At 56.0% G+C, this 24,366-nt stretch overlaps 2 protein-coding genes across 6 annotated transcripts in view; one reads left to right on the forward strand and one right to left on the reverse strand.

The window, feature by feature from the left end:
• GRIN3B (glutamate ionotropic receptor NMDA type subunit 3B) overlaps positions 1-24,366 on the forward strand; it is a 47,722-nt gene that overhangs the window by 4,258 nt on the left and 19,098 nt on the right. The window contains exons 2-9 of one of the 2 annotated variants that reach the window (XM_073324559.2): positions 3,817-4,415; positions 6,919-7,969; positions 9,260-9,405; positions 12,529-12,644; positions 14,583-14,734; positions 14,816-14,980; positions 15,633-15,700; positions 16,154-16,516. In XM_073324559.2, coding sequence (XP_073180660.1) covers positions 3,817-4,415; positions 6,919-7,969; positions 9,260-9,405; positions 12,529-12,644; positions 14,583-14,734; positions 14,816-14,980; positions 15,633-15,700; positions 16,154-16,516 — 2,660 coding nt within the window. Of the gene's footprint in view, positions 1-3,816; positions 4,416-6,918; positions 7,970-9,259; positions 9,406-12,528; positions 12,645-14,582; positions 14,735-14,815; positions 14,981-15,632; positions 15,701-16,153; positions 16,517-17,755; positions 18,975-24,366 lie in introns of those variants that run through there. The other variant, XM_073324560.2, reaches the window with a different exon arrangement.
• Positions 18,388-24,366, reverse strand: part of TMEM259 (transmembrane protein 259) — a 32,443-nt gene continuing 26,464 nt past the window's right edge. For 3 of the 4 annotated variants that reach the window (XM_073324563.2, XM_073324562.2, XM_073324564.2), the window contains 3 exons: positions 23,750-23,882; positions 23,187-23,286; positions 18,388-22,111 (listed from right to left, as the gene is read on the reverse strand). In XM_073324563.2, the coding sequence (XP_073180664.2) occupies positions 21,236-22,111; positions 23,187-23,286; positions 23,750-23,882 (1,109 nt within the window). In that variant the 3' untranslated portion in view covers positions 18,388-21,235. The remainder of the gene's footprint in view (positions 22,112-23,186; positions 23,287-23,749; positions 23,883-24,366) is intronic. The other variant, XR_012156230.2, reaches the window with a different exon arrangement.

Genomic DNA, 24,366 nt, shown 5'->3' on the forward strand with positions numbered 1-24,366 from the left:
ACTAACAGACGTACTGGAGCCTAAGCTTTCGTGGGTGAATGAATCCCCACTTCGTATTCACCCACGAAAGCTTAGGCTCCAGTACGTCTGTTAGTCTATAAGGTGCCACAGGACTCTGCTGCTCTTCCATAGACATAGTTAGGAATAAAATCCTAGCCCCCCACTCTGTGTATCTTCCTGGCCACATTGTACTTAATAGAGATTGTAAGTTCCCTGGGGCATGGCACAGTCAGTGATAGAACCCAGGGGCCCTGCTGCCCAGCTCCCTGCTCTAACCACTTAGACCGGGCTAGCTGGTGCAGCCCCCTATTCTTGTAGGTCTGTGCAGTCTGGTGGTACCTTGTAAAGGCAAACCCAAGCTCCCCCGGCTGACCAGGCTGGCCTCTTGCTAACACAAGTATTTTGCACTCCCATCACACTCTCCCTTCGAGGAACTCCAAGAGCGTTGCTTTGCAACCATCACGTTACGCTTCCCAGCAATCCTGCGAGATGCTGGTGCAGTATTATCCCTATAAGCTGAGGGCCAAAGAGAGGCTGGAACGCTTTCCCAAGGTCACACAATGAGCTGTGGGCAGAGCTGGGAACAGAACCCAGGAGTCCTGATACCCGGTCCCCCCCCCCCCCCACACACTAGACTTTATTCTCCTCCTGGAACTGAGAACAGAATCAAGAAGTTCTGGTGCCTATTCCCCTTTCTCTAATCACTAGATTCCTCTCCTCCTAGAGTTGGGAATGGAACCCAGGAGTCCTGGTGCCAATCTCTTGCTCTAGCCACGTAATCTCTCCACTGCCTGATGTGGGTATATGTATATAGAGAGAATGGGTATGAGCTGGAGTGAAATGTACCAACCACACCAAGCCCTGGTTAATTCACTGCCAGTGGGAATAATCCCTAATTATTGGACCTGGCTCCTTTCTTTCTTACTGTTTCTCTACTGATCTCTTCCTCCTGTGCAGCAGGCTTGACATCAGTGCTAGTTCATGTTCAGAGACTGAGACCAGACGACTAGCTTCTGAAGGAGAGCTGTCTTGGCAGCTGGGTCCCTTTTGCTTTGTGTCTAAAGGTGTAAATGGAGGGGTAGATCAATGCTGTTACTTTCCCAGCACAGACGCAGAGACGTTCCATAAAAACATACAATCCTCTCGCTGGAAGGTTGCAACATCACATGACTTCAGTTCTTAAAATTCAGAACAATAACACAAAAGAACCTAAGAACAGAGAGAGACAAAGCAGGCTGCTCCCTAAAACAGAGTGGCCCAACTCACTCCACCTTAGTCTAGGTAGGCTCTCTGCAGACTAATTGCTGAAACTGAGCTGGTATGCTTTCCCACAGAGACTCCTAGCCTGCAAGCAGAAGCAGGAAATCCCTAGCACCTAAAGGGATAGCTTGTAATTTGAACATCATTTTCAATATGCCACAAGAGAGAAGGTTTTCCTCCTCCCCTTCCATTATATTGTGGGTATGAGCTATGGATGGGTTCGACCAAACAACATCTCAGAATCACTTGGAGCTCCATTGGAAGTAGGAGCACTTAGCACCTTGAAGATTTGAGTCTTTAAATGACCATGTTCTGTTGCATTCCAGTCATGCCCCTCTAAGGGGCATGAACATGGGTAGGTAAAGAGCAAGAGGAAAGCCAGCCTTGTGAAATGATTGCTGGGCTGGGCCTGCGTGGCTGTGGGATTGAGTCCTTCCTCTGCCATCAACTCCCTGTCTGGCCTTGGACAAGTCACTTGACCACTCTGTGCCTCAGTTTCTCCATCTGTAAAGTAGGGATGATCTTTCCTTTATCTTGGCGATTTAGATTCTAAGCTCTTTTGGGCCTGTCTGAACAATCATGCAGGATAGGTCCATCAGTGACTCTTAGCCAAGACGGTCAGGGATGCAACCCCATGCTCTAAGTGTCCCTAGCCTCTGTTTGCCAGAAGCTGGGAATGGGCGACAGAGGATGGATCATTCAATGATTCCCTGTTCTGTTCATTCCTTCTGAAGCATCTGGCATTGGCCACTGTCGGAAGACAGGATACTGGGCTAGATGGACCATTGGTCTGACCCAGTCTGGCCGTTCCTATGTTCTTAATGCCTGGCACAGCAGAGCCCCGATCATTAAATAGGTAATGATCATACAGTGTGAGGGTGCATTTACAGCTCCTAAGTAGGGTCTAGGTGCAAGCAGCTCAACTTCCACGTGGTGTACAGAAGGAGAGTCACTTCACAGGGTGAAGCTCCCTGATCTGTGTAAGGGGATGAAGTTAACATCCTGCCCAGTGCTCCCAGATGAATTTACGCTCCTCAGGAAGTGATGAAATTAGAATTTTCTTTAAAACTTTTTATGAAGGGCTCTGGATAATGGTGCGTGTGTGCAAGAGAGAGAGATCGCTGCTCTGGGTCAGTGCCGCATTAGGCATTTCCATTCTACCCCCCCCCCCATTTCCCTTTGGCAGTTTTAATTGGATTCAGAATCCTTCCCTTCCTGCCCTAAACTCTTATGCAGTGTTGCTGTCGGCCATTAAACAGCAGCTGAATTCCACCCCAGAGGCGGCTGCATCTCAGTGTAGGATGGAACAATCTGTGGGTGCGTCTCAGAGGTCCTCCTTGCACAGCTCCCACTTTGACGATGGCGCCCAAATATCCAGCAAAGCATGCGACACCCCCTCCACACACACACACCCTCCCCCCCCTTAGTGTGACTGGGAGCAGAGCCAGAACCCCTGAGGAATTGTTTCTCCTCTTTGAAGCCTTCCCTTTGCTCTCTTGGATTTCGTGCCCTCTCCTGGCCACTCGCCTCCTTGCCCATTTCCTCTGTGAATTGACTGGAGTTTTATTTTTGGCGTGAGTCAGCGCTGCAGTGGGTTTTATTCCCGTGTGGTGTTTTAGATTTAAATGCATGCAAAGCCGCCGGTCCAGAGGACATCAGTATCCCAGGCCATAGGATAACGGGACAGAGCCCAGCAGAGACCAACGCCCTCCATGCCCCAGAATTGCCAGTCAACACACCATACCCCTCCCCCATTGGGAATTCACAGGAGCCCTTCTCTTCCCCATCAGTTGCAAATAACTTGTCCACTCCCTTTGGAGACAGAGACACCCTCCTAGTCTGGTGGTAAGGATCACTTCACGGCCATGAGCGGGTGGGAAAAGAGGTTCAAAGGCTGCATGAGTTCCCAGAAGCTCCTGTTCCTATTTGGTGTTTTGTTGCCCCCAAGGCCACAGGCACTAGGGGGCGCTGTGCTGCAGGAGGCAGTGTGGATGACTCAACGGGGTCGGCAGTGCCCGTAGTATTCTAGTGCGGCGTGAGGGGGTGCTGGGTGTACCCTGGTTTGTTTTAGCATGGTGACCCCAGTTCCCTCAGTCATTAAACACTGCCTCCCTAAAGTTCCTCTTGTAACTTCAGTTTGGCCCTTCCTGTCTTAACCAGCGGGGCAGCCTTTCTGGGCAGTTGTTAAACAGCTGCTGCATTCCACTCCCGAGGTGGCTGCCTTTAGTGGTGGGAGGAAATGATCCCCATGTCTCCCTTACCTAATGGCCAGGAGGGAAGCTCAGAGATCTTTGGGAGGAAAGTTCAGTAGAAGGGCAGAGGAGGAGAAATTCCTCTAGATGACACTGAGTTTCTGGTAAAAAGAAAAGGAGTACTTGTGGCACCTTAGAGACTTTCTGGTGTGTCCACATGAGTTGCCATTACACCCCCTGGTTACAGTACAGACATATCTTATAGATACGTACAGCGCCTAGCGCAGTGGGGCTCCCAATTTCACCTGCCCCTGTAATACACAGACCAATAAGTAAATCTCACTCATCATCTCGGGGCTTGCAGAATCCCTTCCACCTGCACATGGACCGGAAGAGCCCCATGGAGACGCTGGTGGACGTGCTTGGCAGCATCCTGCAGACCAACAACTGGCACGAGATCACCCTGGTGCTGTGCCACACCTGGGACGTCTCTGGCTTCCTGGATTTCTGGACCAGCAGCACCGACCTCTTCCTGAGGACCGTCCTGGACCTGAGCTACCTGGATGAGCCGGGTGCCACCAGCTACCTCCGCCAACACTTAGAGGAGCTCGAGGAGCTGGCCGGCCCAGTGCTGCTCTTTGGCTGTGACGCCCGCCTCTCACGGCTGGTGTTCAGGGCAGCCTCGGAATCCGGCCTGAGGCTGCAGGACTTTCACTGGATGCTGGGGCAGCCATTGAATGTGGACGAGCTGCAGACAGAGGGGCTGCCCCTGGGCCTCCTGGCTTATGGGGAGGTCAACAGCCCCACGTTGGAGCAATTCACCCAGGACGCGGTGGAGTTGGTAACCCGGGCCATCTCCAGCGCCATGTACGTCCGGCCCGACCTCACCCTCATCCAGAGCACGGTGAACTGCAACGACAAGCACGTGGAAGGCTCGGAGTCCTCTGGGCACCACCTCTCCAGGTAAGCTTGGAGCCAGCCCCGTCAGCGGCTCCTAGCACGTGGGCCAGGGTCTGTCTCGCCCAGCCGCTGCCCCCCTGCTGGGGCATCTGCTTCTCTTTGAGCATTCAGACAGCCAGACAGGCTTTCCTGCCACTGGGGGCTGGGCGCAGAAAGAGGTTGCAAGCCGGCAGCGATGCCCCGCCGGTCCTCCCACACCCTCCGATGCCCCCTACTGGTTGGCCTTCCTCTGCATTTGATTTTTAGTCCAAGCACTGGAGTCTCTCTGTTTGATGTTATGGGATGGTCCAGGGTGCCGGACTGCAAGAGCTGGGTTCTGTCTCAGGTCTTAATGCTGACCTGCTGGGTGACCCCATGGCATGTCACTTCCCCTCCCTGTGCCTCAGTTTCTCATTTGGGTGACATTCTCTGGCCTCTGCTATGCAGGAGCTCAGCCCTAGATGGTCATAATGGTCCTGTCTGGCCTTAAAAATCTAAGGTTTGTCAGGCTGGGTAATAATAGGGAGGCAGTGGAAAGACCACTGGGCTGGGACTCAGGAGACCTCCCTTCTATTCCTGACTCTGCCACTGACCAGCTGGGTGACCTTGGGCAAGTCACTTCCTCGCTGCGTGCCTCAATTTCCCCATCTGTATGATGGGGAATTACAATACTTCCCTCCTTTGTAAAGTGCTTTGTGATCTTTGGGAAAGGAGCAGTTGGCGTTGTTAATACCTTGCACTCCTCTGGCACTGCACTAACTAACCCTTGCAATTCCTCTGTCAGGAGGAGGGGTGAAGGGAATTATTTATTGTTATACAGATGGGGAAACTGAGGCACCAAAAGTCACTTGCCCAAGGTCAATACAGCAAAGCGGTGGCAGAGCTGGGACTAGAACCCAGGTCTCCTGACTCCAGCCTGTGCTCTGACCACTAGGTCATGCTTCCTCTTGGAAGATCAGCAGTCCGTTCAGGCACTAACCCTTTCCTGCAAGAGGCTGTGTCTGTGCAGAAGCTGAGTGGGAAAGGGACCATGTCGCTTTAAATCTCTGAGTAACATCCCCAGAAAGCTGCTGTTATAGAAATGTGAATTGTGCTGAGGCCCCGACAGCCCTGCACAAGGCAGCGTGGGCTGGGTCCCTTCCTGACCCTCCCAGCAATTGGCCTGGGCCCTGGAGCATGGCATTTGAATCCTGTTAATTACAGCTACCAGAGTTATGAATGGTCCAGCTGCTTTAGAAATGCAGCAAAGTGCTCCCCCCTCCTCTGGGCCTCTCTGGCAACTTGGGCTCATGCTGGAGACGTTACTAGTGTCTTAATGGGCCCGTTCCAAGGCCCGGGAGCGGGAGGGGAGCAGAGGGAAGGCGAGTGAGAGATGGAAAAGGAGAGACGAGGAGACTGGAGCTGATGCCAGAGGAAGGCTCAGCTGGGCAGAGGGTTGTTTTCTGGGATGCTTTGGCAGCCTTGGTTGGAAAATGGAATCTCCCCCCCCCACGCCCGCCCGCACACGCCCCTCCAATCCCCCGTGCCATGTGTGATCTGACATGAACTCATGTTAGCATTGACACACACGGGCCCATTCCCCGCGGAGCCACACCCAGAGGCCCAGGCACTCAGACATGCATGGCGACACACATGTGGTCACATGTCCAGGCTGACAGGCAAAGATATGCATGTCCATGCATGCACACACTGCCCTGCATGGTTGCATGTCCAGTCTGATACGCGATGATATGGATGTGCACACACAGACCGGCACACATATCGACACAGCTCCTCCCTGCACACCTGCACTCGGGAGGCCCTGAGTTTCCCCGCTTGTCCAGCCGGTCTGGTAATAATCGGCCCCTTTAACCAGGTCACAGACATTGCTGCTGAAGATTCCCGGCCCAAGGGCGCCCCCACCCCCAGCTCTGCCAGCGCCCCTGCCTCTCTAAAACCCTCAGTTCAGCCAGTCCCGGAACGACTGCCCAGCACGGAGCAACCTCTGCTCTCAGAAAACCATCAACTGAAGCACTCCTTGATTTGGCAAGTGGAACCAGGCTGGGGGAGGCCCCCCCCCCCCAGGTCAGGTCCTTGGGCTTGGAGCAGCCTCTTCAGGGTCCTGAAGAGCAGGGGGTTCTCAACCTGGGGGTTGTGACCACCCTGCCCTTCCCCTGTTGTTCACTGGGGGGCAGATCCTGGCCAGAGCCCAGCTAGATGGGGGAGATCGGTGCAGAAAAGGGCGAGACTCCCAGTATTTCCGCTGCTGGGTCCCCTCCAGCCCCTTGGGTCTCCGAACACTCATCAATTTCCCCTCCGTCCAGAAATCCCCTCCTGCCCCGATCCGCCTGACAGCCTGTTCAGTAGATCAGCTCCCTCCTGCCACCGTCCCAGCCCGGGGCCCCTGGTGTGCTGGACTCAGGAAAGGCATCACTGTGGCCAGACCCTGTCTACAGCTCCCTCCTGGCCCCATTGCTGTGGCTCTGTGCTCAGCTCCCCGACCCTGGGGATGTCAGCTGCCCCATGCTTCCTCTCTCCCCTCCGCCAGGTTCCTGGCCAACACGTCGTTCCACGGACGGACGGGGCGGGTGTCCGTGAGGAACACGTCGCTGGTGCACACCGAGCGCGGCTACCGGATCTGGAGCCTGCTGCGCGACTCCCTGGGGGCGCCCACCTGGGTGACGGTGGGCAGCTGGCAGGACGGCAAGCTGGAGGTGGAGGAAGGGTTCTGGCAGAACCAGCTGCCGCGCAAGAGCCCGGAAGGCAGGGGTGGCTTCTTGCCTGTGAGGGTGCGGGTGGTGACACTGGTGGAACACCCGTTTGTCTTCACGCGGGAGGTGGACGAGGATGGGAGCTGCCCAGCCGGGCAGCTGTGCCTGGACCCCCACACCAACGACTCGGCCGTGCTGGAGGCCCTCTTCGAGGCGCTCACCGCCAAGAACGGCTCGGTGCCCCTGGCATACAAGAAGTGCTGCTACGGCTACTGCATCGACCTGCTGGAGAAGTTGGCCGAGGACCTGCCCTTCGACTTCGACCTCTACATCGTCGGGGACGGCAAGTACGGGGCCTGGAAGAACGGGCAGTGGACGGGGCTGGTGGGGGACCTGCTCAGCGGCACGGCCCACATGGCCGTCACCTCCTTCAGCATCAACTCGGCCAGGAGCAAGGTCATCGACTTCACCAGCCCCTTCTTCTCCACCAGCCTGGGCATCCTGGTGAGGACCAAGGACACGGCCTCACCCATCGGCGCCTTCATGTGGCCCCTGCACTGGACCATGTGGGTGGGGATCTTCGTGGCCCTGCACCTGACGGCGCTCTTCCTGACCCTCTACGAGTGGAAGAGCCCCTACGGCATGACCCCAAACGGGCGCAACCGCATGAAGATCTTCTCCTACTCCTCGGCCCTCAACCTCTGCTACGCCATCCTCTTCGGGCGCACCGTCTCCAGCAAGACGCCCAAGTGCTACACCGGCCGCTTCCTCATGAACCTCTGGGCCATCTTCTGCCTCCTGGTGCTCTCCAGCTACACGGCCAACCTGGCCGCCGTCATGGTGGGGGAGAAGACCTTCGAGGAGCTCTCGGGGATCCACGACCCCAAGGTGGGAGGGCCATTGCGCTGCCTTGGAGGCGGGAGGGATCCGAGGGGTCGGGGGATGTTACCATCTTCCCTACCCTCCCCACGCTGGTCTCCTCTGCATCCCGGTTTCCTTTGGGTGGTGGCCACTCCAGCAGCCCACCGCTCTTTAGTACCATGCTGGGGCCTTGGGGTCAGGCCCAACTCCAAGAGGAGAGTGCCCCCCTACCCGTCACTTCGCGGACTCCAGAGCAAGAGCGTTATTAGTGCTAGCCCTTTTGAATCTTGTCCACGTCATTCCCAACCCATCGTTGTGTTGGGCTGTCGCCTGGAGCTTTGCCTGTTGAGCCACCCGCCACACCCCGTTTTCCCAGCTGGCTCCCGGCTGCTGCTGCCTCTGGGAGCGACAGGGGCAGGGGGTGTAAAATCCAGTGGATGGTTCAGTAGGGGGTGCTCTTCCCTCAGAGCCGTCTCTGAGCCATTGGCCCTGCAGTGCTGGTGCACTTAAATCCAAGGTCCTGTCTGCTTGCAACCTCAAAGACCCCAGAGTCCTTTTCCTAAGAGTTAGGGCGGGGGTTCACCCTGAGTCCTGGCCAGATTCCAGTTGGGGTAATTCTGCCTCCCTTAAAATCCCTCTCCCCTGCAGTTCAAGCTAGATGCAGCATGCTTCCTCACCTCCTGTCCTGAACTGCTGCTGTTTGCAGAGAAATACCTCCACCCCAGAGGTGGCTGCATTCCAGTGGTAGCAGTGATGCCAACTAGAGGAGGGGCAAACCCTACCGGTTCCCCCCGGGTTTTGCACTTGCTCATAGTTCCACACTAAATCAGTTCGGCTGATGCCAGAGCCGCCCGGAGCATCGCTGTGGCTGCGCTCTTATAACCCCGCTCAGATTTGGCCCGGCCGTCCAGACAGAGGGGCGGCTGGACCAAATGGTGCTGCCCCCTGGCTCCCGGCGTGTCTGATTCCTGTATGGCAGAGTGCAGGGGCGGCCCCCGAGACAGCTACTCCGGCTGGCGCTGGCTCCCACGCGGTGTAGCTAAGAGAGGAGAGACTCCCCGGCTGGGGGTGGGGGGACTGGCATGTGCCCCCTCCCAAGAAACATCTTACTTGGTGCCACTGAGTGGTGGGGAATGGAGCCTGGCATGTACAGCCTGCGACTCCAGGTTAGACGGGCAGGGCTGGTGGGCTCGGGGCTAGCGCGTTTCGTGGCATGTGGGGTTCACTGCTTTGACCCCCCAACCCCTCCGGTTCCCTCCCCTGCTCACCCGCCTTGCTGCTGGTATTTGCAAGCCGCACGCCTGGTCCTCTTTGCAGCTGCACCACCCCTCGCAGGGCTTCCGCTTCGGCACGGTGTGGGAGAGCAGCGCCGAGGAGTACATCAAGAAGAGCTTCCCCGAAATGCATGAGTACATGCGGCGCCACAGCGTCCCCACCACCCCCGCCGGGGTCACCATGCTCAAGTAAGGGGACAACAGCAGGGGCAAGCTCAACGCCCGGGGGAAGGCGGGTGTGTGCCCCGGGCTCATTCGCCATGAACTGGCCCGCGCGGGAAAGGAACTGTGTGTTTCTGGGCTACTGCCCCTCAGTGCGCTGCACCAGTCTCCACAGTGCCCCCTGCTGGGGCTGGGCTGGAGTAGGCGGGAGCTCCCCCCACAGCCAGTACCTCTGCCCCGCTTCCTACAGCGCCCCCTGCTGGGAGAGGCTGGGCTAGAGTAGACGGGAGCTCCCCCCACAGCCAGCACCCTGCCCCGCTTCCTACAGCGACCCTGCTGGGAGAGGCTGGGCTGGAGTAGACGGGAAATCCCCCCACAGCCAGTACCCTGCCCTGCTTCCTGGCAGCACCCCCTGCTGCGAGAGGCTGGGCTGGAGTAAGCTCCCCCCACAGCCAGCACCCAGCCCCGCTTCCTACAGCGCCCCTGCTGGGAGAGGCTGGGCTGGAGTAGACGGGAGCTCCCCCCACAGCCAGTACCTCTGCCCTGCTTCCTACAGCGCCCCTGCTGGGAGAGGCTGGGCTGGAGTAGACGGGAGCTCCCCCCACAGCCAGCACCCTGCCCTGCTTCCTACAGTGCCCCCTGCTGGGAGAGGCTGGGGTGGAGTAGGCAGGACCTCCCCCCACAGCCAGTACCTCTGCCCCGCTTCCTACAGCGCCCCTGCTGGGAGAGGCTGGGCTGGAGTAGATGGGAGCTCCCCCCACAGCCAGCACCCTGCCCCGCTTCCTACAGCGCCCCTGCTGGGAGAGGCTGGGCTGGAGTAGGCGGGAGCTCCCCCCACAGCCAGTACCTCTGCCCTGCTTCCTACAGCGCCCCCTGCTGTGAGAGGCTGGGCTGGAGTAGGCGGGAGCTCCCCCCACAGCCAGCACCCTGCCCTGCTTCCTACAGCGCCCCCTGCTGTGAGAGGCTGGGCTGGAGTAGGCGGGAGCTCCCCCCACAGCCAGTACCTCTGCCCTGCTTCCTACAGCGCCCCCTGCTGGGAGAGGCTGGGCTGGAGTAGACGGGAGCTCCCCCCACAGCCAGCACCCTGCCCTGCTTCCTACAGCGCCCCCTGCTGTGAGAGGCTGGGCTGGAGTAGGCGGGAGCTCCCCCCACAGCCAGTACCTCTGCCCTGCTTCCTACAGCGCCCCCTGCTGGGAGAGGCTGGGCTGGAGTAGACGGGAGCTCCCCCCAAAGCCAGCACCCTGCCCCGCTTCCTATAGCGGCCCCTGCTGGGAGAGGCTGGGGTGGAGTAGGCAGGACCTCCCCCCACAGCCAGTACCTCTGCCCCGCTTCCTACAGGGCCTCCTGCTGGGAGAGGCTGGGCTGGAGTAGACGGGAGCTCCCCCTACAGCCAGCACCCTGCCCTGCTTCCTGGCAGCACCCCCTGCTGGGAAAGGCTGGGCTGGAGTAGGTGGGAGCTCCCCCTACAGCCAGCACCCTGCCCTGCTTCCTACAGCGCCCCCTGCTGGGAGAGGCTGGGCTGGAGTAGGTGGGAGCTCCCCCCACAGCCAGCACCCTGCCCCGCTTCCTACAGCGCCCCCTGCTGGGAGAGGCTGGGGTGGAGTAGGCAGGACCTCCCCCCAGAGCCAGTACCTCTGCCCCGCTTCCTACAGCGCCCCCTGCTGGGAGAGGCTGGGCTGGAGTAGGTGGGAGCTCCCCCCAGAGCCAGCACCCTGCCTTGCTTCCTACAGCGCCCCATGTTGGGAGAGGCTGGGCTGGAGTAGACGGGAGCTCTCCCCACAGCCAGTACCCTGCCCCGCTTCCTACAGCGCCCCTGCTGGGAGATGCTGGGCTGGAGTAGATGGGAGCTTCCCCCCACAGCCAGTACCCTGCCCCGCTTCCTACAGCGCCCCTGCTGGGAGAGGCTGGGCTGGAGTAGACGGGAGCTCCCCCCACAGCCAGTACCCTGCCCCGCTTCCTACAGCGCCCCTGCTGGGAGAGGCTGGGCTGGAGTAGACGGGAGCTCCCCCCACAGCCAGTACCTCTGCCCCGCTTCCTACAGCGCCCCTGCTGGGAGAGGCTGGGCTGCAGTAGACGGGAGCTCCCCCCACAGCCAGCACCCTGCCCTGCTTCCTACAGCGCCCCCTGCTGTGAGAGGCTGGGGTGGAGTAGGCAGGACCTCCCCCCAGAGCCAGTACCTCTGCCCCGCTTCCTACAGCGCCCCCTGCTGGGAGAGGCTGGGCTGGAGTAGGTGGGAGCTCCCCCCACAGCCAGCACCCTGCCCTGCTTCCTACAGCGCCCCCTGCTGGGAGAGGCTGGGCTGGAGTAGGTGGGAGCTCCCCCCACAGCCAGCACCCTGCCCCGCTTCCTACAGCGCCCCTGCTGGGAGAGGCTGGGCTGGAGTAGACGGGAGCTCCCCCACAGCCAGCACCCTGCCCCGCTTCCTATAGCGCCCCCTGCTGGGAGAGGCTGGGCTGGAGAAGACGGGAGCTCCCCCCACAGCCAGTACCCTGCCCCGCTTCCTACAGCGCCCCCTGCTGGGAAAGGCTGGGGTGGAGTAGGCAGGACCTCCCCCCACAATCATTACCTCTGCCCCGCTTCCTACAGCGCCCCTGCTGGGAGAGGCTGGGCTGGAGTAGATGGGAGCTTCCCCCTACCAGCCAGCACCCTGCCCCGCTTCCTACAGCGCCCCCTGCTGGGAGAGGCTGGGCTGGAGTAGACTGGAGCTTCCCCCCACAGCCAGTACCTCTGCCCCGCTTCCTACAGGGCCCCCTGCTGGGAGAGGCTGGGGTGGAGTAGGCAGGAGCTCCCCACACAGCCAGCACCCTGCCCCGCTTCCTATAGCGCCCCCTGCTGGGAGAAGCTGGGCTGGAATAGGCGGGAGCTCCCCCCCACCAGCCAACACCCTGCCCCACTTCCTACAGCGCCCCCTGCTGGGAGAGACTGGGCTGGAGTAGATGGGATCTTCCCCCCACAGCCAGTACCCTGCCCCGCTTCCTACAGTGCCCCCTGCTGGGAGAGGCTGGGCTGGAGCTCCCCCCACAGCCAGCACACCTGCACTAGCCTCTTTTGTAATTTGTGGCTATTTACCCCTGAACCCGCCAGCCACTTCTTGGGGACAGGGAGGGCGAATCCAGCCAATCAGCCTCTCCCCTGTGCTCCCTTTGCCAGGACCGAGCCCCCCAAGCTCAACGCATTCATCATGGACAAGTCCCTTCTGGATTACGAGGTCACCATCGACTCGGACTGCAAGCTCCTCACCGTGGGGAAGCCGTTTGCTATTGAAGGTGAGCCGCTGCCTGGGGCCAGGGCCCCTTGGCCCCCTGCCCAGGGCCCGAGCTGCTGAGTGCCCAGGTGCCCTGGGAGAAGGGGCATTGCTTGCGTGGTCCTGGGCCACAGCGGTCGGCGACGGGCGGGTGCAGTGCAGTGTTGATCTCTGTGTTAAAATGGCTCAGTGTAAATAATCTTGGCGAGAGGCTGTTAAAGCCTGCAGCAGGTGGCTGTGCTGTGTGTGTGTGATTCTTGAGCCGGCCCGACAGCCCTGGAGCGGGGCCGGTCTCTGGTTAGCCCGATGCTGGGCACAGCCTGGGCTGGCAGGCTCCCTGCATGTACCCCCCTTTCCCTGGAGGTGAGAGAAATCCAGCCGTATGATCCACTCAGCTGGGGGTGCTGCCTTGGCTGCCATCTGCTCGGCTCACTTTGCTTATGGGCCCCCCCACTGCAGACAGCTCCTGAGCTTTGGTCACAGCTGGAGCTGAACTGGGGCCCTAGAGGGGAAAGGCTCCTTTGTCTAGTGGCCGGATCCACCCAGAGCAGAACTAAAATGACACTGACCCCATGGCCAGGGCAGAGGGGCTGTAGACTCCAGTGCCTTCCAGCCAGCGGTGAGTGCTCCCCTGCAAAAGCAGCACAAAGCCATTGTCTCATTCAGAGAGGCACCCCCCCTCACACACACACACACACCCCTGCCACCTGAGCTTTTGCACACCTGAGCTTTGATCCCTGGTGAATCCACAGCTTACATGTCACAGGGCCCCGCAGTGCAGACAGACTTTGCTTGCAGCAGGGGTGCTTCCATGGCGCCCTTCACCAGGCTCTCCGAGGGGCACTCAGCCAGAGCAAGAGTCTTTTGAGCTAGCAAAGCACAGAGGAACCCTGGTGTGTGGCAGCCCCTCACCTGAGTCCAGCTGTGTGCCAGCTACCCAACAGCTGGTATGCTGCTGGAGACCCCAGTAGCCCATCTGGTCTGGTGGCCTAGGAGGTTCATCATCCTTCCTGACCCTGCGCCCTGGAGCATGATGGTTCAGCCTACCATGATCCTGGTTTGGCTAAGAGTGAGCAAAGCCTCCAGGTGCTGCGTGCCCTCTTCTCTCCCCATGCCTGATCCCTTCCACCTCCGCTAATCTCCTGCACAGCCTCCTCCTCCTCTCATCCCTGTGCAGTAGGGATGCTGGCTGATCTCTCCTCATTAACCAGACTGTTGCCCCAGAGCCGAGAGGGAAGTTCAATGAAGCCCCCGTTCTCTCGCCTGCCAAGCTGCGACTAGAAAGGGAAACAGGGAAGCGAAGGCAGCCCCATCAGCAGGGCCCTGCAAGGAAAGGCAGGCTGCTGCGTGTCACAGGGCCCTCTTTGCTGAGAGCTCCCAATTGCCCCGCCACTAGGAGGCGAAGCTCGTGGGTTTTCCTCCTGGGGAGACCAGATGGATTTATGGCAATGGGGTGCAAGCTGTCCTATGATGAGAACATGTACCTTAGGCGGGGAAGCAGCTGCTCACCCACCCTGCAATAAACCACACTGGGTTGTGTAGCTGCAGGCACTTGGCAGACCGAGGGGAGCAGTGTGGCTTGAGAGCCCTGAGAAAGGCTGACTGGGGGGTTATGGGACTCGGGAGATCCAGGTTCATAGCCCAGCTGTTACCTTGCCCAAGTTCCTCCATCTTTCAATGGGGTGACAAGCCCTCCTGAGGCTCGGATGCTGCAGTGGTGGGGGCTAGAGGGGGCAGGAGCCCAGGGCTTTTATTCATTGTTTGTATTGAGGTAGCACCTTGTGACCCTGATGAGATCAGAGTCCTGCTGCGCTCGGTGCTGTACATTCAATACAGAAGACACATGATGTGCCCAAAGTCACACAGTAGGCCTGGGAATAGAGCCCGGGGCTGCTGGCTCCCAGTTCACCCCCATGATGGTGCTTCTCTCTCCATGTCTCTCTCTCCCCGCCCCCACTAGGCTATGGAATCGGGCTCCCCCAGAACTCGCCCCTGTCCTCCAACCTCTCCGAGTTCATCAGCCGCTACAAGTCGGCCGGCTTCATGGACCTGCTGCATGACAAGTGGTACAAGATGGTGCCCTGCGGCAAGCGGGTCTTAGGTGTCACCGAGGTGAGGGCGGCCCGGTGGGCTCTGCAGGGAGGAGATGTCGTGGGGCCCAGGCTAATCCCCCCCTCCCCCTCTCCCTTCCAGACACTGCAGATGGGCATCTATCACTTCTCTGGCCTCTTTCTGCTGCTGTGCATCGGGCTCTGTGGCTCCTTGCTCACCTCTCTGTGCGAGCATGTCTTCTACCGCCTCATCCTGCCCTGCATCAAGAGGAAGAAGAAATTCAACTACTGGCTACACACCAGCCAGGTGAGAGCAGCTGGAGCCCCGGCCCCGCTTCCCTTACGCTGCCTGTCCCCCACTGGGCTGGGTTTTGAAGCCGCCTCCTTCTGCCTCCACAGGGGCCTGATGGTCCCCACCAGCCCCTTCTCTCAGGGTGCCCCTTCCTTAGCAGTGGTGAGAACGGTCCCTGGTGCTTCACTGGCCCAAGAGCAGTGGTGCTGGGGTCTATTTATTGCTAGTAATTATTTGTATTATCGTAGGACCTACAAGCCCCTGAACCCCCCTATGCAGCTTTCTTTTCTCCCGCCTCGCCTGGTGGGACACAGCATTGCCCCTCCATAACGTAGGGCCCCGCCAAAGCCATTGGAGGGAGCCTTCTGCAATTGGTATTGTCCTAAAGATTCCCCCTCCTCTGCCCCCCCGTCTCACACTGCCCTCTTCCCTAGTGCAGAACCAGTCTATGCCCCTGCCTATACCGAGCAGCTGTTGGGACTCATACCCACCCCCAGCTCTGGCTTAATTAGACTCTAATTCACCCTTCTGCAGGAGCCCTATAAAGCCTCCCTGCAAGGCATTGAATCAAAGTTACTCTTTAACACTGAAAAGACAAAGCCCTGTCCTCACATCCCCCCAGCCTTTCCCCTGCGGGTCTGATTCCTCTCCTCCTTGTGCGTCATAGAAAATCCACCGGGCACTGAATATGGGCTTCGAGGAGCAGAAAAACCAAAAGCTGAGACTCGAGAAAAGGTACTGACAAGGGGCAAAGCCCCGTTCCACTTCCGCTGCCGGCCTGAGTCTTCACCGCTGGTCGATAGCTCCTGCTGTCCAGCTGCAGCAGTAGCTTAGAGCAGAGGGCTCCTGCCCCCAAGCGGCAGTGCAAACCGCTGTCTAATGGTCCAACACACGGTGCCCTCCCATGGGTGTTAGGGTAGCTGGGTGGGAGAAAGGTGCCCTACCCTGGAACCTTGCTGGCCACCAGCAAAGAGTCTTGGGTGTGAGCGTCCAGCTTGGAGAAACGAGGAGCCAATGCACGGTCTCAGCCAATCACCCCTTCTAGAGGAAAGACCCAGCTTTGACCAGCTGTTGCCATCCTCTCTCTGAGGAAGGGCACAGACAATGGAGGGGGAGCCCTCTAGGCAGCTGGGATGGTAGACTCAGCCCTGAAGGCTCGACTCACCCTCTGCCTGTTTCACTCTGAAGGTGCAACATTCAGAAGAGCCAAGAGGCACCAGCCCCAAATTCCAGCCAGCCAAGCTGGAATAACCTCAGGAAGGCTGCTGGGAAAGAGGACAAGCGGGTGCATTTTAACATGGAGCAGATGCCCTCTGAGCCAGCGCAGGAGAGGGAGGTGCCCGTGTGGCACTGCATGAATGGCAGGGTGCCCCAGCCAGAGGAGTGGGACACCAGAGAGAAGGAGCTCAGGGAGCTGGAGGAACGGATCCAGGCAATCAGGGATCAGCTGAGAGCTGCCCTGGTGCAGAAGAGCGAGCTGGTGGCAGCATTGGGGCCCACCAAGAACATCAGCATGCTGCCTGTTAAGCCCATGGCAGAGAACAAGGACAGGTAATGGGACACGGGCCATTCAGGTTCCTTTTGAACTTACTCTGGAAAACCAGCTGCTGTTTCCTTTCACATCTTAAATCAAACCAGAGCCTGGAGAGCAAGTGCAGAGGCTCCTGGTTGTGGAAGCGGTGAAGCTGCATAGATCACAACTGGGAACACTCCCAACTCATTCACCACTTTGTTTGAAATTAATTTCTTCATATCACAGCTAGGACCCAATTCCCACCCTGCTGCTGTCCTTTGTTAATGGCAAGCTTAGAGATTTCCACATGATCAGCTTACTGTAGAGGCATGGTAGGACCCTCCAACAAGCTCCTGACAGCTATGGAAAGGAGGATCTCACTTAAAAATATTTTCAGTTACATATCCATTACTGCAGGTGTGAGGACAGACAGGACTGGCTTTTCCTCAAGGAGGAAGTTCTAGGTTTAGTTCTTTCCCCACTGCCTCAGAACAAGGAATCCTTCCCTATTTAAAACAGTTGTTTGGGGAAACTCCATAGAATCCAATGAGGAACTAAGAACTGGTGACTTGGGCTAGGAAAGTTTGTGCCCAGTTTCAGATCCCTTCTCTCTCCGGGGTGGGTGTGCGGCGTGGAATAGAGACGTACTCAAACTTTCCCCTACAACATCTGAGGGGGGCAGTTGTCCAGAAAATACTGTGATGTGGGTGATGCAAATTCTAATAGTGTTTCCTTTCACTAGCAGCATCTGTAACATTGATTGTAAATAAAATGTACAAAGTTCAAGATTTTAACTAGAATAAAAAGCAAAGCAGACTTCTCCTCCCTCCCACCCACCCCTTTCAGATCCTGCAGGTGGGGGTGAAAATGCAGATTGACTCAGGAATCTGCTCACTAGCTCCTCCAGCCCCCAAGCTTGTCCATCTCCCTCACGCGCATGAGTTTCTCTCCCCATCTTTCCTTCACTCTGAGCTGTTTTTTGGATGCAACGGCCAGCCTGGGATTAGGATTTTATTTACTGAATTAAGATTAGATTTAGCCAGGATCCTCCCCCAAGGCATAAAATTGCAGAATTTAAATGGACAGAGCTACCGGGAATTTAATCACAAAATTGTATTTTTGAGTAAAGCTGAGGGTGTGGGAAATCTCCTTCCACCTTCAGCCCAGCAGCAAGAGTTTTATGCAGAGGGAAACTTCTCTGTCACTGCAGGACTCCCCATTTTTCATGCTTGCTCATTGCTGGCGAGGTTCTGGTTAACACAATCCCTTTGTTTCAGGCACAGGAAAGTCCCAGCTTGTCTCATCTCTGATGTGATGGAAGATCAGAGATGTAGGTATGAGAATGTAGCAGTCCATACACATAAGAGGGTGACTGACCATGAGCCCTGCAGCATTAAAAGTCCAAAAGGTGCTGTCAAGCTGTTTTTAAAGGGAGGTCAGTAAATCTGAGAGATGGAAACCCAGGGGGTTCAGGCCCAGGCCCTCAAAAATATTTAGGCTCCCAAGTCCTCAACATAGTTTGGAGAACTAGCTACAGAAGTGCAGCAGCATCTTCTCCATATGGTTGTGCAATGTGCCTCAAGCCAAAGGCTGGTTGCTCTTCTGTTCCTCCAGTGCTGTGCTGTGTGTAGGGTGGGGGGAAGGTTGGCCTGGAAGACCCTGGGGCAATTCCCTGCTCCACCACAGACTCCCCAGGCAAGTCACTTAATCAGTGTCTCAGCTCCCCATCTGTAACAAAGAAAGTGCCCTACCTCCGGGGTAGGGAGGTGCTCAGATACTATGACAGCAGTAAGTCTCTTAGACCTAGGAGCTAAGTGTATGTGACACTGCCCAGAATGAAGACCAGAGCCTCACAGATCCAGCCTGCCCAGAACCCCTGCACGACCGTTCGCAAAGCGGCAGCACTGAAGAGGTTAGAGATAATATTTATTATATATATACAAACACATTTTTTACATTAATTAAATAGAATGAACTCTACCCTTCATTCAGCAAATGATTTGGTTCATTTCCCCCCCTAAAATCCTACAGCTGTTTCTGCTGGCTTGTGCTCTCTGACCTTTACAACCTGTTCGCAAGGAGCCCAGCTGCCTAGAAGCAGCATCAAATAATTGAGGGGAGAGTTGTTGGCTGGACCCGGTCTTGCTCCTGGGGAGGCTGGGTGTAGCGAGAGGGGTCCACCAACATACCAGGCCCTGGCATGCACACTCCACCTCCAGCAGCAGCATCTACTCCCTAAATGGGTTTCTGGGGAGGAAAGGCAGAGAAAGAGAGAGCTGAGATACTGTCAGAAACCCCTTTGCGCTGGGCAGCCACTGACATGGCAAATCCTTCGATCACACCCCAATTCCCCATCCACCTGCCCTGTGTGGTAAGCAGTGGAAATACCTGAGGGCCTCATTCCTGGGACTGATCAGACAGGAAGGAAACTCCAGATGAGGGCGGATTAGCTCCTGTAGACAAGGATAGAGCCCAAGGACAATTCCACAGCTTGGTCTCCATCCCCCTTGAGACATGCCTCCCACCTCCCCTCTAATCTAGAGGGCCTAAGCCCCACCCTCCCCCTTGGCACTTCCCTTTTCCACTACATACGCTACCTTTTCCTGAGTTTTTCTCCCCTCTCAGAGCCTTGCTGGGGGAACTGGACATCACTTACCACAAACCCTTCTCCAAAGGGAGCAGCTCCCAGGATGGGCTCAGCCTGCACTGGTATGCGAACTAGAAAACTCTGCGGCCGATAACAGGATGGTTCCTAATGCAGCCTCTCTAACTTGGGTACCAGATGTCACCCACTAGAACTAGTTAGTAAAAAGGTATAGAGACAGACAGCCCTTGGGCAAACTACAGTCTACCAGGGTGAGACACTAATCTCAGAGCTAGCTTTGCCTCTTCCTTTCAGCAGGACAGTGCTCCAGGCTTCCTTCTTGCCAAGAAGGAAAGGAGGGGGGGGTATCTAAATTTCTTCTTGGCTTCAGTGTTTGGGTCCTTTCCTTTTCTACTGAACCATCACGAGTAACAGTTTTCTACCTGCAGTCTCCCCTTCTGGCCCTGTGCCAAAGGGGTTTCTCGACTTGTGGAAGGGCCCAATCTTAGGATGTGAAGGTGTCCCACGCATGGGACAAGGCACTGAAAAAACAGGTTAAGCCACCAAAGCAAAGAGCAGAGCTGTGTGGTGACAGGGCTATACACATGCGTCCCTGATGGCTCCTTCAGGAATTACGAAGCTATAGTTCAATTCCTAACGTTTTCAGGCCACAGCCTCTGGCACTAGCTCCCCTCTAGCTTACCCAGTCTATGGGCTATGCATTTAAGGTGCTAGATTCAGAGAGCCCCTGCCGAGAGGCCATGTGGCAGAAAGAGCTGCTCTCCTTGTGGGGGTGCAGCGGGAATGGAAAAGGGAGGATAGCTATGGGGATCCATCCCAGAATCAGCCTAGATGGTTACAAGCACACCCCTGCCACCAACCTGCAGGGAGAAGCGGTATGAACCTATCAGCTCAGGCACAGCTGACTGGCTCTCGGAGAGCTGTTAGCACAGGAAAACAGCCTCACGTTTCACCTCTCCCAGGACAGGCTGGCCACTGGTAAGAGGTCAGAGGGAGAGGGCAGCAAGAAGATGCTTAACTACAGCTAATCGAAGCCTTATTCCCAGCTTCTCGTCTGCGATGAAATCTGGCAGAAGGGCACAGGGCTTAAGATGCACTTTCCCTAGTGGAGGGCCAAGCTTGCTGATGCCCTCTGCTGCCTTCTGTGGATCTCCAAAGGAGACGTTAACACCCCCTGCCCGCCACACACACATTCTGTTAAACTGCAGTTCTAAAAGATAGGAACGCCAAGAAACTGCCACCTGTATCTTCTCCCCAATATTAATACAGACTTGTGTCTCACCCTTTAAAACCTCTACATCTTTCTAAAAATAGATAGAGCTATATATATAATTTGTCTTTGCAACAGTCAACTTTACTCCTTTGTTAAGTAGCCAAAAAACCCCTCTACAGTCAAGGCCCACATGGCTGGTGAGGAACAAGAGCAGAGAACAGGGAGACAGCTGTGGACAAAGTCAGCTAGGCACTACCAAACTGTCAGAGTGAAGATGTCAAGCAGCATCCACCAAAACTCCCATGATGAAAGGAAATGACTTAGCTCCAGCAAGTGGTTTTTGACTGCCCCCGAGGTTCATTTCCATTTCAGTTGATGAGCTTTCCAGCCTCTCTTTCCAGGAATACACCACACTAGATGCAACTCATCACACTAAGATTTTTTTTTGGAGGGGTTAAAACAAAAAAAATTGTTTAGTACAATTTGGGTCACACTTGCAAAGGCAAGTAAGGCTAATGACTCAGTCCCCAGCTGCTGATCCAGCCAGTACTACTGGAAGTCCTTCCTTGTGAGAGCAACACAAGAGGGGTGGGAGGAAGGAGTGGGGACCACAGAACTGTGACATTGACTAGCCCAAGTGACCAATCCGGCAGCCCTGTTGTCTGCCAATGGCTTAAGAAAAACGTGGGGCCCAGCAGCTTGCATGCGGTGAACAACCTCTCTGCAGGTCTAGTTGCAGAGGGATGCTGGGCATTAATGGCTCCCAGCTAGTCTGTCCCTTTTACACACACACACTTACAGTCCAGGAGAGAAATGTATGGAATCTTTACTGCACTCCAGCTGCTCTGCCTTCACTAAAAGGAATTATGGGTCAGGCCTGGGGAGAAACAAGAAATCCAGATTCCTTCTGGACTGCCAGAGATCAATGAGAGAACGGGCTCAGGACAGGCTCCTGGACTCTGGTTCCGAGTGAGTTTCGGAGCAGGCTGTACTGTCCACTGCTGTTGGGCAGGGGGTGGTCTCCCCATGGTCCCCAAAAGCACTATCCAAATGCTTGACCAGATCAGTATCTTGCATGAGGGGCTGAGGGGTCTCTGCCAGGTTACTGTTTGCAACATAGTCCTTTCCGCTAGGTTCTGCTTGGCTGAATGACTCCCCTGCAGCCGCAGTCTGCTTCGGAAGGGAAGGACTGGGGACAGATGCACCATCCTCCTGTGCTGGGACAAGGGGGGCACTGGCAAGGGGGGTAGCTGGTGTGTCTTCTGCCCCAGGGGGTGCATCAGTTGCAGTAACCACCGCTGCTGAAGAGACCTCAATAGTAACGGAGCCCACAGCAGTCTCCACGTGGTCGCTACCGACTCGAATTTGGGCTACCAAGCTTGAAGCAGCAGCGACAGCAGCATCCTGTGGGCTCCCACTGGACATGGTTTCGTTCACCACGTTCGGCTCCAAGAGGGTTGTGCTCAGGTCAGACAGAAACGAGGCTTCTGTGATGACAGCAGCAGTTTCAGCTACCCAGTTCAGATCACTCCCTACAGAAGAGGCTGTAGCAGCTGCAATGGCAACAGCCCTGGGATCCTCGCTGGGGGCCAGAGAACTGGGGCTGCTGCTGTCTGCGGCTGGACTCGCTCCTGGATGGGGCCGCCTGCCGCCCATGTCAGTGGGGGCAGCCGTCGTATTGTTGTTGAGGTTGTCCTGAAGTGTTGTTTGGGTCCCTTGACCCACCTGCTGGTTCTGCAGCAGCATCTCTTGGATTCTAATCTGCTGGAGGATGGCTGGCAGCTCATAATGATGGAAGAAATAGATCATGGAGTGCTAGGGAACGCAAAGGGAAAGGGGTTACTTGTTGGCCAAGAAGGTTTTTGCTGCAGCCCTGTAGAAAGTCTGCGGATTGGTTCCCTTAACTGTTGTAACCACAAGAGCAGGGGAGTAGCTAGGCTGCTCTGACTCATACGGGAACCAGAAACATTCTGGATTTAGAGTCAAACCTAGACATTTTGGGAAGGATTTTCCACCTTCCACTGTGGTCCCTAGAGGCCTCTCCAGCAGCTTAGTGAGGTCATAAAAGCCCTGCAACCAACCAGAGAACCACAGAATCCAAGCCTCTTAAGGAGGGATGGGGAGGAAGAAGGCAGCCAGGAATATCTGGAGTTTCTATGGACAGCTGACTGCAGGCTCACAGCTGGTGAGAGGTGTCAGGTCATCACCCAGGGACACTCAAGGCCTCTAGCCACAGAGCAGGGACATCAGGCAGCAGCAGTGCAAGCTTCCTCAACACCATTCAACCATCACCACAGGCGTCACCTGGGAGTTCAGCATATGCCCATTCAGTCCCTGGCCCCCGAGTCACAACCCTCACAAAGATATCATTTAGGAAGGTGCCTTATGTCCTCTGGACAGCTATCCAGTCGGTATTTGACTGAGACACTCCCCCCTCAAAACTCACTTGCCATTAACTCTCAGCCATTTTATGGGTCCAACTTTAAGTCAATAATGGCCACAGCCAGATTTGAGCCCATGACCTAGAAGTCCAAGGCCCTGTATCTTAAGAGATTTGGCAGTTTCATCCACCCTCTATTCTCATGTTCCCAGGAAGCGCACAAATCTCTTGGTTAAGTAAAGATGTCTGTTCAAACCCTGCTTTGTAACAGCTTTTATAGTCTACATTGTGGCAGTCAGTGACTTGGGGGTAATTTACTCTAGTCTGTGTCCATCCATGCATAGCCATACAAGTGGCCTGATCAGTTTCTGACTTGATATTGTAAGCCCTAGATTTCTATCCAGCTCCCTCATAAGGTTAACAAAGTGACCACGGGCAGAATTAGCACTAAGACATAGATCTGTCTCCACTCTTCTACCTAAGGAGCAGCAAAAGAAGGCCACTGCTTACCTGGATGAAAAGCCATGAGGTGACTAGAGCCAGGCTGCTGTACTGCCCATTAAATCGGTAGTGGTATGCATAGAAGGCAAAGTGATACAAGTAGAAGAACCTGGAAAGAGAAGGGACAATAAGGAACAGGACATAACCACAGAGACAACCCATCCACCCCAGCCTTGGGCAGGGATTTCCCACTGAGCAGCTGATTAATGGGTACTCTTGACTTTCTCAGCAGACATCAGTGTTTTTCAGCAGACATCTAAACACAGAGCAGGACCGACAAGTGGGCAAATGTCTGAATCGGTTTTAAAGGGGGACTTCCTAATAGTTACACAGGAAAGAGCCAACTTGCCTCCTGAATGTGGGGAAAGCAATTGGGCTTCAGACGCAGGAACACTGGGAGTCAAGAAGGGAAAAGAGTAGTCATCCGAAATGGAAGCCAACCCAGCACCGCCTGATGAAAATTTTAAAGAAGCCTCACATCGCAGAATAAAGCAGCATGCAATATAGGCCTGAAGCACATCGCTAGCTGATGGAAGCGCACATGCTAGAAGGAGAATGGGCAACTCTCTTACCTTAGCCAATGCCGCTTACTAGTATTGGTGTGGCAACAGATGGCATCATACTGGTCCGCCAGCCACACAATGAGGATGATATAAAAGGCAGTGGTGGTGTCATTGAAGAACTCTGACATAATGGCTTCCATGCCTGCCGGACAGAAAACACTGACATGTCAACTAGCTGTGGGGCCTGGGCACTGGGTAATCCCAGCTAGCCATTCTCCAGAACCAAGAGTGCACCCGGAGTTAACGCTATCTAGTAACTGGTGCTATGGTGCATTTGCTGGATTGCAAAGCAAATGCAAGCAGGCACAATGGAGCTGGTTTCTAACAGCAGATGAGGTAAAGCACAAAGATTTCCTTGCTGACTGGGATCCTCAGCTATAACATTAGCCACAGCCCAGGATTTATTGTTTTTAAATGAAGTTTTGTGGGTGTAGGACATAGGTCAGGAACGTGAGAGATGGAGAAGTGGATCAAGCTATACATGATGTACATACACGATGTGGATTACCTCCAGCCCAATGCACAGCTCTGAGAATCACTAATCCTCACCAGCCCTAACCCGAGTGTGGGTATATTTCTACTGGAGACTAGGACCAAAAAAAAAAAAACCCAAAACCTTATAACAT

The sequence above is a fragment of the Lepidochelys kempii genome, chromosome 25, assembly GCF_965140285.1.
Source record: "Lepidochelys kempii isolate rLepKem1 chromosome 25, rLepKem1.hap1, whole genome shotgun sequence".
In the NCBI taxonomy this organism is placed as follows: domain Eukaryota; kingdom Metazoa; phylum Chordata; order Testudines; family Cheloniidae; genus Lepidochelys; species Lepidochelys kempii.